We start from the raw sequence: 13,131 nt of genomic DNA, 5'->3' as shown, positions 1-13,131 counted from the left end.
AGAATATCTGTTATTGATACAAGTGCTTTTCGGGGAATATATGGGATTTGTAGAGCCGTTCCTATGAGGATTTAGTAATGTGAACGACCAGTCTTTTTGTTTGGAGTACTTCTAATGCTTATGACAACAAGAAGAAGAGCATCAGGCCTCTTGAAGTTGGTCCAGGCATACATTTTGGCAAGTTTGGATTTGATCGCGCCATTCATTTTCTTAATCTCAACTGATTCCTCTGGCTGGTAACTAGAGTGGAACCTTTGCTCTATTTGTAAGGTAACACACAGCAATTTCAAGCCCTCATTTTGAAGATGAGTACCTCATCTGCCTCGCTTGAAGTAGGCATGTCAAACTTTTGCACCAACACCCTCAACAAACGTTTGTCCACAGTCATGTTATCGCTTCTCCTGGACGGTTAGGTCTCAGCTAGTTTAGAAACAAGCAGACAATCACGATAACATAAATGATACCACTGTAAACAGATCTCTCAATGATGTCTGATTGTAGTCAATGTGTGTTTGCCCTGATTAATTATCTAACAAATAACACATCTTTGACATAGTTCTGCTACACTTCTGTACTCTATATTGTACCAATATTTTTTTAATGTTTTAATCATACTATCTCTTCCTACATTAATCGGCTCATGCAGGAATCTGGCCATACCCTGCAGCATTGAATCTGAAAGAGCATATTGATGATCTGAAGTTACCCATATATCATTGCAATCCCTCTTGCAGACTGCTTTTTCCTATCTTTTCATCTTCTGGTGCTTCCACTTGCAATTCTCTGAATTCACTTAATCGTGTCTGTATTTCATTCAACAAAAAACAATTCACAATATTCATGCCATCAGTTTTCATATCAACTTTACATTGTTCTGACTCTGGTTCTTGTTGACAGTTGCATTTTCAACAGCACAGTACTTTACTGCTTGATCAGCATAATTATTGCCCATTATGATCATGTTGTCACCACATTTATGGGTGACACATTTCACAACTGATATGTCTCTAGGTTGCTGTATTGCTTCCAGTAAATGTAAAATGTACAAATCATTACAGATAAGATTACCAGAGGATGTCATGAGCCCCTTTCGACCTTAACTGCCAAAGCTATGTACCTTACCAAATCAATATTGGCTGTCAGTATAAATCATTGCACCATGTTCTTCTGAGGGCAATCAAATCTACTGTGAGGCTTCAACAATTTCAGAAATAGAAAAGACTGTACAAGCTGCTCCCAATATTCCTGCTTGGTCTCTCGGTCAAGAAACATCTGTGTACAAAGTCAAATCAGTCATTTCAAGCAGGACATATTTGATATCTGGTCTTGATTTGGTACATAACTCTGTTACACTGATGCAGTCAACATGAGTAACTGAAGGTATTGCTTCTTCGAACTGAAAAAGTTTCAGCTGCCAGTAATGTTTGTATATTTTGCAAGGTGGCTGTTTGTCAGATGCTGAGTTCGAGTATGAGTCTGTAGAATCTCAACTGCACAAGAGACTAACACAATGAGTATGTGACCAATAATAATTCCTTCACTCTGTTCAGTGGCAAGGCAAACAGATGCTACAGACGTTGAACAAACAGGAAGACCTATGGCTACTGTGTCTAAGCTAGCAGAGAAGTAAGTGACAGACCTGTCTACCTCACTATGCTTTTGAACTAACACTGAAAGTTCACATCCTTCTTTTTGTGGCATAAAAATAAAAACTTTTCATAATCAAACATTCAAGAGTGGGTGCTCTACAAAGATTTTCTCTGAGCTCTCAGAAGGATTTCATGAATTAGATATCAAATGTTGCAGGTGTCAAGCACTAACTTGGCCATCCCACGGAGACACAATGCTGACCAAGCTGTTTGTTCCCAATTCCACCAAATCTTGCGTGCCTCCCACTTAAATACACTTTATCGGCACTGCAACGTCCCAGGGAAAGAGGATGGATGACAGAAGGAGAGAGACACTGGTGTAGCAGGGTTGGATATGGACGCCTAATGATGGTTTTTGAAGAGCCGGTCTTTCCTATGGTAAATTACACATCAGTCAAATAACTAATATCTCATAGCCATTTATACTATACTGTTAAACTATGATGTGCAAGCTAGACGTCACTGTTGGGGTCCCCTTTCCTGCTTTTGATGGCTCTCCCTCTCTCTAAGAATTTTTGGAAACAATGTGGATTACCTGTAATTAAATAAGAGCCTGGAACCTCCTATACTGGTTATAACTACTCCCACTGTGATCCAAGATTAATCCCTTGTCATTTCAATTAAGCTTATCTAGATTTTCATTGACGTTCAGTGGATATCTTGCGTGTTTCGCCTTCATGAGATTTTCCAAGATGCTGACTCACTCAACTCATAGACATTTACATAGGCAACAATAATAAGAACAAATCCAAAGAGTTAATCATTGTACTGTGCTAGTACTGCAAGGAACGCAATCCAATGTATAAATCACACTAAAAGATATGGTTTATATCAAGGATTACGGTTCACATTATATTACTATGAAAACATACGGTTAACCAGTAGCGTTCACCTACACGAACAACTGGCTTATCACTGTAACATCACAGCATAATTTTAAACATGGCAAAGGTAAGCTTCAACTTTGTTTAAGTGCCAAACACAGAATGCTCTGCATCACCAGCAACAATTTGAAATAATGCAAATGCCACTTTGAGCTCAGCGATAATAACTGTATTCACAGTACACTGTATCGCTAACAAAAATAGTAATGCTCCATCAAACTCAGCGATAATAAACGTATTCACAGTACATCGTTTTCATAATAATTGTTCAATAGAAACTCCTTTCTGTGGTATAATGCAAGCAACTACAACGAGTGTTATAGTATGACAAGCTGCGAACATCCCAATGACCTTAAAATCCAAAGATGTCCCATTTTAGGCGCATCGCATCTTGGAACATTTGCTTTTCAAGTTTCAAGTCAGCAAGTATCAAGTTTTAGCAATAAATGTTCTTAAATTGCATGCAACATGTTACTGCCTTTTTAAGGGTTAATTCCCTTGGTCTCTTCTTCTTCCAGAAGCAGCCTCTAAGATGATGGACAGAAATGAACATGAAGATCAACAGCGGAGGAGCAGAGATTCCGTCTCTGCAGCCGTTGACTTTTACAGCAAGCAATTCTCTCAGACCTGGTGTGGGTTAAATACCTGCTGCATCCAGCGCCACACAGTCTGGGTCTTAGGGAGCCACACCCAGTCTGAGTCATAGGGATGCTGGAGGCTTGTGTAACACATGTTCCCAAACAAGCATTGGTCTCTAACAAGTATTAGTTCCAACAAGCATTGGTCTCTGCAAACAAGCAATGGTCTCTGTAAACAAGAATTGGTCCCTGCAAAGGCAAATGATCAACTCATTTGTTTTTTACTGGGGCATATTCGAGGTTGCAGGCCCGAAAGCAGGACCCTCTACATCACTGCGAGTGAGCCTCAGTAAAGGCTTACCAATCAGAGAAAGATTTTGAATCCACTGAAGACAGTAGCCAACAATTCCTAAGAATATGTGCCTATAAGTAGTTGGAGGATTCATCTTCAGGACTGCAGAAACCTGTTCTTTGGACACTTGTCCTGCCCCTTTCACAATGTTGTGGCCAAGATAAATCACTTCTCTTTTATAGTACTACATATTTGTGGGTGAATCCTTATGACCATTGCCAGCAAGATGGCTCAAGAGTGCAACTGTAACCAACTTGCAGTGTTCTTTTGTCTTTGGTACCAGCTCATCTATATATTGCATCATCAGTGAGGCAGAGGGAGCAGCAAGATTTCCAAACCTTTCTTTAAAATCAGGCTAAAGTTTAGGGTACTCGCTGTATACCCTTGTGGGATCGTACACCAAATGAGGACTTTATTGAGGAATAAAAAATCGAAAAGGTGTTAGCTGTATTCATGACAGTAGTGAAGCAGAACATTTGGCATAAGTCAAAGACTGTATACCATTCTGATTCCACAGGAATTTGAAACAAGATTTCAGCAGGATTCATTATCACTTGACAACATAGAACTACAATTTTGCTTGTTTTCCTAAGTTTGTAGACTACCTTCCGTTTTCCACTCAGTTTTTAATGCTGATTACAGGAGGTCTTCAAGGACAACCAAAACACTTCTGGTAAAATACCCTGCTTGAAGATCTTTTCTATAACAGGCTTCATTCCCTCTTTTGCTTCTTGTGAAAATGTATACTGTTGAGTACTAGAGAAAACAGTGCATGATTTGACCTTTATCTTCAATCACTCTGCCCTCTATTAATCCTATATCTTTACCTTTGAAATGCCATACCTATTCTTTCACTTTGTTTCTTAAATCAAGAGGCAGGTCATCTTTTGTAAGTACTGGGAATAAATGAGCTTTCAATTCTTGTAATTTTATTTTAAGTACTGAATCTTTGTCTTTGGTTTCAATTCCAATTCCATGCAGTGGGGAATAAATCACACAATTCATACTCCAAAGCAAGTCCCTACCAAGTAAATTAACAGAACTCGAATCATGATCACGGGCCATTTTGTTTTAATCTAGGCCCCTGGGTTTTTCCATATCCCCACCACCCAGAAGTGCCGGGGGTCAGAGTACCCCTACCCTACCCCCTAATATATTTTTACTATTTTATATACAGGACACGGGGACAGAGCCCCCATGACCTGTATATAAAGAGTCCTTATAACTTCTAATGGTGGCTGCAACATTTTCGTTGATTTTGCATCCATCCAATCAGATTGCTCTGTCCCACAGAACCAAAAGGGCCAATGGGAAAAAGGCCTCTCAACCAATCAGGCACTGTATTATTTTGAATGTTGGTACTGTTGGGGTCACACAAGACTCACACAGGACCAACTGTCCAGATATACCTATTTTTAATTAATTCTGAATGACCATCCTGAACATCTATTTAAACACATTTTTTTCAAATGCCTGAGCGCATTTCCAGCCAAATAACAAAAAACACACCTTCTCTGTAAAATTCTAACTTTCTGCAAAGTTGGTGTAGTTCTGTTCAGCAGTTTTTTTTGTGTCTCTTCCCAAATCTTCCTATGGAAATTAGCATGAAAAAACAATGACTTGGGATCGTCACGCTAGTCCCCCTACCTCTGCCTGCCCCCCCATTTTCCTCTGCTTCTTCTTGCAGATGACCTTGAAACTTTCCTGGAAGGAGATTGAATGAACAAACATTTATTTTGGAAAGTTTTGTGAAGATTTATCAAGCAGCATCAAAGTTCTTAGCAAAACAAAAAATGACAAAAAATGTTCCAATGTTCCTCCTATCAATACATTTATATATGCACTCAACTATATCTGTAAATATATCTGTATCTATATCTATAGCTATATTCACTGAAAAAAACAAAGGTTAAAGTAAGGTCAAATTGGCCATCCCCCATGGTCCGGCATTATTATTTATGGGAGGGGGTATGTGGCCTCCCTCCCTCCGCAGCCTGATTTAGGCTCCGGGGACCACATTACCGGGACTCCAGTGCTGAAATGAGGGGGAGGGTGGCCTGCAGCCCCCCTCCCCTGCCCAAGGGCATGGCATGGTACATTGGAGGTCACGTGGGAGCCCCAAGGTCCCCACAGCCCCAGCAAAGCTCCTGGCATCCTGTGGGAACTGGTATTGCTCCAACCTGGAGGGAGCTACAAATAATGCTGCTCTCACCAGGTAGGAGCAATGTTTAGGTCTGTTTCCCTGTCCACTTCACTGCAGGCAGGGAAACAGAGGACAAATCCGCTCACAGCAAACAGGGGAATATTTTTCAAGCTCCCATTCACCACTTGGCGGAAGATTTGAAAATTCTCCTGTCAAGTGAGAGGTTTCCCTGACTGTGCCAGTGCAGTCAGGGAAACCTCTTTGTCCCGTGATGGCTACTCTGTGACATAGCTACTGAGTTGGCTCTGGGGGTGGGCTTCTTGGGGCCATTAATGGCTCAGGGAAGGGGTACCGCGTGGCCCTGTTCCCTTTTTCTAAAGTTTGCATCCCAAGGGGACGGGGTCCATAGTACCACTAGAGACTGGAATCTCTTGTCAGACCTCTCTCTCAGATGCAGCTGTGCATATTAGGATGTAGAGGGGTACTGACCTCTCCTTTCAGACCGCTCTGTCAGATGACGGGTGTGAGTGGTGAGGTGTATAGAGAGAGACTGGCCTCTCTGCTGAGACCTCTCTCTCACATGACAGCTGTATGTAGTAGGGTGTGGGAAGGGATTTGTCTCATCTTTCAGGCCTCTGTCTGAGAGGTCGGGTGTGAGTAGTAGTGTGTGGGGAACTACATGCCTGACCTTTCAGACTCTCTCTCAGATGGTGTTCCTACTAGTGTGTGGGTAGGAACTGTCCTCTTCTGTCAGACCTCTCTCTGAGATGACAGGTGTGCGTTGTAGAGTGTGCGGATAGACTGGCCTTTCCTTTGAAGCGTCTGTCTCAGATGACAGTTATGTGTAGTAGTGTGTTGGGATTGACACGCCTGCCCTTACACACCTCTCTTTCAGATGACAGGTGAGAGTAGTAGTGTGTGGAGAGCAACTGGTCTCTCCTGTCAGACCTCTCTCTCAGATGATGGCTGTGCATAGTAGGGTGTGGGAAGGCATTGGCCTCTTCTTTCAGACCTCTCTCAGATGACGGGTGTGTATGGTAGGATATGTGAAGAGACATTGGTCTCTCTGCTGAGTCCTCTCTCTCAGTTGAAGACTGTGCATAGTCGGTTGTTGGGAGGAACTGGCCTCTCCTATCAGACCTCTGTCTTAGATGGCAGGTGATCATAGTAGTGTGTAGAGAATGATAACCTGTCCTTTTATACCTCTATCTCTCAGACGACAGGTGTGTGCTGTAGTGTGTGGAGAGGGACTGACATCTTCTGTCAGATCTCTCTCTCAGATGATGGGTGTGCATTACAGGGTGTGTTGAGAGAAACTGACCTCTCTGCTGACACCTCTCTTTCAGATGTCAGTGGTGTGTAGTAGTGATTGGAGAGGGAATGTCCTTGATGCTAACATCCCTCTCTCTGATAATGGGTGTGCATAGTAGGATGTAGGAAGAGACTGTACTCTACTCACAACTCTTACCAAGCAGATGGGAGTAGATGGGTAATTCTGCTATACATAATCTCCTGTTAATACTCATTCTTACAGTAGCACATGTGCATACAACAGTGTATCCAATGATCACCTACTCTTTTCTACTTTTAGCAATTCTGCAAGAGTTTCACCAGAGCGTAACATTTTTTTTAAACACAGAATTAACTTTTACTCATCACAATTCTTATCTCTTACACTCTTCCTCTCAACAATGAGGACCACAATGTACATTTCTACTAGAAGACGGTACTGAGAACTCACATACTCCTTTTTAGGGTCGAGCTTGCGTCTCAGGCGCTTGCGCATGCGTTTCGGTTGCAAGACGATTTAGGAGTCAGAAAAGGGCTCGGAGCCCCGTTCACGTCACGTCAGTTGTCTTTCATTGGCTCATGGGCTTGCCTGTTAAAATCTGCTTGCTTTCATTAGTGGAAGGCACGCATACGTCATGCCTTTTCCGGTGGTTATCCCTCCTCGAGCGCAGCGACCAAGTAATGAAAACATGTGAGGCTCGCTGTTTCCCGTCCAGTTTGTGGACTACTTTTTATCTTTTGTTCGCAGCGCGATCTCGCTTGGCAGAAGTCTAGCGCTTTGCATAACATCGACGATGTTACATAGCTAATTGCACTTTTGCCGGTTACGTAGATAATTGCACTTTTGCCAATAGGTTTCATTACGAGTGAACTGTAGCAGCGCGATCGCGCAGTTTTTTTATTTCAATGTGGAAAGAAAAATCCGGTTGGGAGTTTACAACTGCTAATAGCTGTAACTCAGAGACATGCAAGACCCTAGTGCATTGTAAATACTTGTTACTATTTGAGATCCTGCAAGAGTCCTGCAAGATCGTAAAAATTAGTTAAGACATTATACATTTATAATCTTTACAGTGGTTATCCCTTACACACGTCCTGTCTAAATCTAGGGGGACTGCATGCTCTTCAACCGCTCAAGTCTAGCTTTTTTTACTTAATTTCCACAACATTTTCAATTTTTCACAGTAAACAGTAATGGTTGCCATTTCATTTCTAACATTCCAACAGCCAGCCAATCAGAGTGCTTGCAGGACTTTCAAGATCCTCTCGCTCCTAAAAGAGCATGAAGGTTCACAGGCAAAATGGGCCTCTCGACCAGTCACAGGGCTTCATTTTTTAATTTGCGCTCTTGCAGGAGGCTCACAAGACACTTGCGAGCCCAACTGCCAAAATATGCAATTATTTTTTAACCCTTAATTTCTCAAAAACTACTCAACGGATTTTCACCAAATCACAAAAAGCCCAATCTGGGGACCAAGATCTTGCTTCTTGCTGAATTTGGTGTAATTCGCTTTGTCAGTTTCTGCTAAAAACTTGTCTTAAAGAAGTTTATGGAAAATGGGTGGGGATTTTGCGTTTTGGGGCCCCTTTTTTTGCTTGGCTCCCACTTGAATGATCACCTGAAACTTTCCAGGAAGGAGCTGAGGTGGATGAAAAAAATTTTGGGGAAAGTTTTGTGAAGATTTGTCAAACCGGGTCAAAGTTATGAGCAAACCAAAATACCTCTGTCTTTGGAAATAAACAAAAGTTACAGGGATGTTATAGTTAGGTTCTGAACGTACATGCATAACACTATAGAAATTCAGCTGTTAGAGTTATTTCAAATAACTATAGCTTGTGCCCTAAGGTAACTATAACTCGTGCCCCTGCCATGCAGTTTTCTCATCAATAACTGTATTGCAAATGTTTCAGTGATAATGTCAATGATGCCATTGAAGATGTCATGAATGATGCAATATGTGTGATAATTACCTGTGAATGGCCAGAAATAGAGTTATAGTTACCTTAGGGCACGAGCTATAGTTGCTTGAAATAACTCTAACTATAACAGCTGAATTTCTATGGTTTTGTGTGTGTAAATTCAGAACCTAATTATAACGTCCCTGTAAACTATGATTTTTTCAGTTCATTACTAAGGTTTTTATAAATGCTAATTCCTAACTATAACGTCCCTGTAACCTTTGTTTTTTTGAGTGATTGTTTCTGTTTTTTGTTTACACAGGGCAAGATTGGCCGCGGGGGTAATCATTTGCACGCATCCAGCCTCATGCCACATGGCGTAGGGTTGGCTGCCTGTGGCCTATCCTCCATAGGCTTCCAACCCCTGTAGGCATCCAACCCCAAGTTATGCAGGGCTTTCGGCCAAACAGATTGGGCTCCTGGTCATTTTGCCCATTTGCATACTTGTAGTAGTTAAATGGGAAACTGACATGCTCTGTTTCCAACAGCAGATGACAAGAGAAGAAAACACTCGGCACACTCATTGTATCATGGATTTTGTTGTACTTTAGGAATTTTCAACATGTGACGCATTCTGAGAATTCCAATGTTTGGAACAACGAGCTGAGGGTTTTTTGGGGACAGTTACCCAGAGGCTGGTGAGTGAGCTCCATGTTTCCTGGCTCCTCGACGAATAAAGTAATATTGACTTCCCTACACATGTGTGGCAGTTTATACGGAGCATTACGATCTTAACATTGGTGACGAGTGACAGCCACTGGCCTGAGGAGAGGAAAGAAACACAGGTTAAAGGAGCAATTAACCTATTAATATAAAGAAAGCTGAACTATTGAAAAACTACTCAGACTAAGGAATAGAGGTACGGAAGATATTTTAGACAAAAAGACATTGTGGAAAATATGTTAGTAGTAATTGTGCGCATTAATTAATTTGTATCATGGCATGTACACTTACCGAGCACGAGACAGCATTCCATCTCAGGGCAACAAGCTCTTTTGATTGTAGACACATGTGTGCAGCGGAGTTGCGTCACAACAAGCCCTACTGACTATGGAAACAGAGGTATAACAACGTCGAGGTGGCCATATTTCAATTTATGGGAAAGACCAACGCGTATTGCATAGTTGACAGAGCTTGTTTAAAAAAAGAAAATCAGACTACGGAAACAGACGTACAAGGTCGAAGTGGCCATATTTCAATATTTGGAAAAGCCCAACACGTATTGCATAGTTGACAGAGCTAGTTTAAAAAAAAAAGAAGAAACGCACAGTAACTCTGGCAATACATATGAATTTCAACCTACATTTGAAAAAAACAAAGAACAAAATTATTATTATTTTTAATTTTTAGACACATATTAATAAGTTTTCTAATGGCTACCAACAACCAAAGAATAGTACCACCACCTTTATTTCCTACTCAACCAGGTAATCCACCCGTTCCATGGGAAGAATGGGTAGATATGTTTGGTGGCACGGGATGAGTAGGACTTGAAACCCACGAGGAAGAGAGCAATACTTCTCAGCACTTTGGGACAGGAAGGACAACTTATTTTAAGTGTTCACCTATGGTGCTAGAGCAGAATGGGCAACAAATGACAGATATATACAAAGAAGTGAGGAGAAGATTGGAGAAAAGATTTGCAAAAGAAGTTAACATTGTTATGACAAGACATACATTTTATACCCAACCACAAAGAATAGGAGAGAGAGTGAGTTTGTTTCAAGAGTATGAGAACTGGCCATCAAATGTCAATTTGGGCCAATGACCGATAAATTAATGTGACCAATTGATCGTACAGTGTCAAAGCAAGAAAATGCAAGACTGTGGGCAGCCAAGTTCCCTACATAAAAATACTCTATTGAAATAGCAAAAATAGTGGAGCAGTCAGACTATTGTATGAGGGAAATGGAAAAGAAAGACAAAGGAAATGAAGCTGATATTAATAGCGCAGATAAAAAGGATGGCGATGGCCAACTAGACCAACAGCCAATTTTACGGTTAGGGGGAAGAATATTTAGTTAATGTTGGATTCAAAGTCATTGTATACTATTATACCCAAGGAAATGTTCCTACAATAATGGCCTCATGTATGTCTGCTACTAAAAATCATTATTCCAGGTGGTTACCAGGAAGAAAAAATATACATAATTGGTTATATGTTAACAATAATTGATTTAAATAAAAGACAGATAGAGGGAAAAGTTTATCTAGCAGTTAGTGGCCCACCTATTTCAGGACAGCACAACCAATATGATTTGCGCATTTAAGTAGACCCAACAGCACGGAATCAGGTTATGATAGTTGCAGACATGACCCTTAAAAAGATTTTAGAGAAAAATTAGAAGGTCTTTGGAGATAGTTTAGGAGAACTCAAGGGTTATGTACATAAGATCGTGGTAAAAAATTATGCAGTTCCCGTCCAACATAAATTGAGGAAGATACCTAATTCAGCATGTGAGGAAGTCCAAAAAATGATTAGAGACATGGTACGGGAAGGTATAATTGAACAGATTTAAACATCTAGCTGGATTTCTTCAGTAGAGATTACAGAAAAGTCAGATGGTAAATTGAGATTTTGTGTTGACCTTTGTACACTCAAACAAAAATATTGTAGTTGACAACTTTCCATTGCCTAACATAAATAAATTAATTTTGCTGTTAAAAGGGGGGAAGTATTTTTCTAAGCTAGACCTTAGGAGTTCCTACCATCAAATCAAATGATTCTAAAAAACTCATGGCATCCAATGTTTTTTTCTTCTATTTCCAGACAAGCCTGGGCTTCGAGGGTGAAGGGGCCTACTGTGATGTCACTGGAACTCCCGGCATCTCCTTTGCGACCCCCGGCAGGATCGGCGATCCACCTTTCGGGCAGCCGGTCCTGCTGCAGGCCGCAACTTGGTTGCGGTGTGGCCTGAGAGTCCTAACTTGGGCTCCGGGTCGCACTGCGTTCATTGGCGGCCCCCTTAGTTTCCCATACCATACACTTACCTGTGATTCAGGAACACCCCTCTTTCTCTTTTCTTCTTTTTCTTCTTTTCTTCTTGAAGCCATATTATCTTTCTCCTAGGTGTCTATGGTTTCGCTGCATGCATTGCTTTCTTCCTTTTTTGATATGGCATTTGTTATGTTTCTCCTTATGTGGTATTCCCAATCTAAGATGGTGTTATTGCTTCTTCCTGCATGTCACTTCCTGTTTTTAGGTATATAAAGACCAGAAGGCCATCCTTTCCTTGCGTTGCAAACACTTCCGTCTTGGTGGTGATCCTCGCCCCTGTCCTCAGTTTTTGGGATTTCTTTTTTCCTGTTTTCCAGGTGTTTTTTTTTATTCTTGTTTCTGACTCCTTGCTGATTCTCTTTTTCCTTCATTTAAGGAGTTCCTGTGGTTTCAGTTTTTTTCCCATTTGTTGGGTTTTTCCTCTGGGACTCCTTCTGGAGGGTACAGCCTGCTTTGGCATTATCTAGTCAGCAGCACCATGGCTACCAGAAGGGGTCGCCTTTATCTTGGCCGATCCAGAACAAGCAAGAAACAAGGTGGTATTCCAAGTTTTGCAGACCAAAGTGGTAAGAGACGTGCAAACTGTGACATTCATTACAATGGAAGGGTCTTCCAATTCACAAGGATGTTGTTTGGCCTTGCCTCTGTTGCAGGGGTATTCAAGAGGATGATGAGTGAAGTATTTAAAGGTGTAGGTAACGACATTTACTTCCAAGATGATATTTTGATTTTTGGTGACACAATGGGGACTCATAACAGCACATTAAAGTGTGTTTTTGGTAAGCAAGTAGGCAGGGCTTACGTTAGAGAGAGAGAAGTGCAAATTTGTAGTCAATGAGATTGAATACTTAGGGTATACGTTATCAGAACAGGGGGTTAAACAAAAACAAAAAAATTGTTGGAAGCAATTAGGAAAGCCCCTTTCCCTCAAGACAAAGATCAGTTAAGATAATTTCTGGGACTTATTGAATATTATTCGAAGTTTATAAAAACATTTGCAAACAAAACAGAAAGTCTAAGGAAATTATTACGCAAAGGGCAGAGTTTCCAGTGGGAGGATGGACAAAGTGTAGCATTTCAAAATATAAACCATGATATGTGTGAAGCAAAAGTACTGGTGTCGTTTAATGTGAATACATTTTTTTCGAGCTATCGCGTCAAGAATTTTCAATTCGATTAAGGACACGGACGCGAGGATTATGCTTTCTCTTTCTTTACTGACTTAAACAGCAGCCAATCAAATACAAGTAACAGAAAAAACTACAACACCCAGGATAC

The 13,131-nt window shown here is 41.0% G+C and overlaps 1 protein-coding gene across 2 annotated transcripts in view; it reads left to right on the top strand.

The window, feature by feature from the left end:
- Positions 1 to 13,131, top strand: part of GPR37L1 (G protein-coupled receptor 37 like 1) — a 213,333-nt gene that overhangs the window by 58,031 nt on the left and 142,171 nt on the right. Inside the window, exon 3 of one of the 2 annotated variants that reach the window (XM_069238944.1) lies at positions 3,052 to 3,132. The exons of the other annotated variant lie outside the window; for it this stretch is intronic. Within the exon in view, the coding sequence (XP_069095045.1) occupies positions 3,052 to 3,069 (18 nt within the window). The 3' untranslated portion in view covers positions 3,070 to 3,132. Of the gene's footprint in view, positions 1 to 3,051; positions 3,133 to 13,131 lie in introns of those variants that run through there. 2 annotated transcript variants of the gene reach the window in all.

Source organism: Pleurodeles waltl, chromosome 6, assembly GCF_031143425.1.
Source record: "Pleurodeles waltl isolate 20211129_DDA chromosome 6, aPleWal1.hap1.20221129, whole genome shotgun sequence".
NCBI lineage: Eukaryota > Metazoa > Chordata > Amphibia > Caudata > Salamandridae > Pleurodeles > Pleurodeles waltl.
This window is presented reverse-complemented; position numbering and strand designations above follow the sequence as displayed.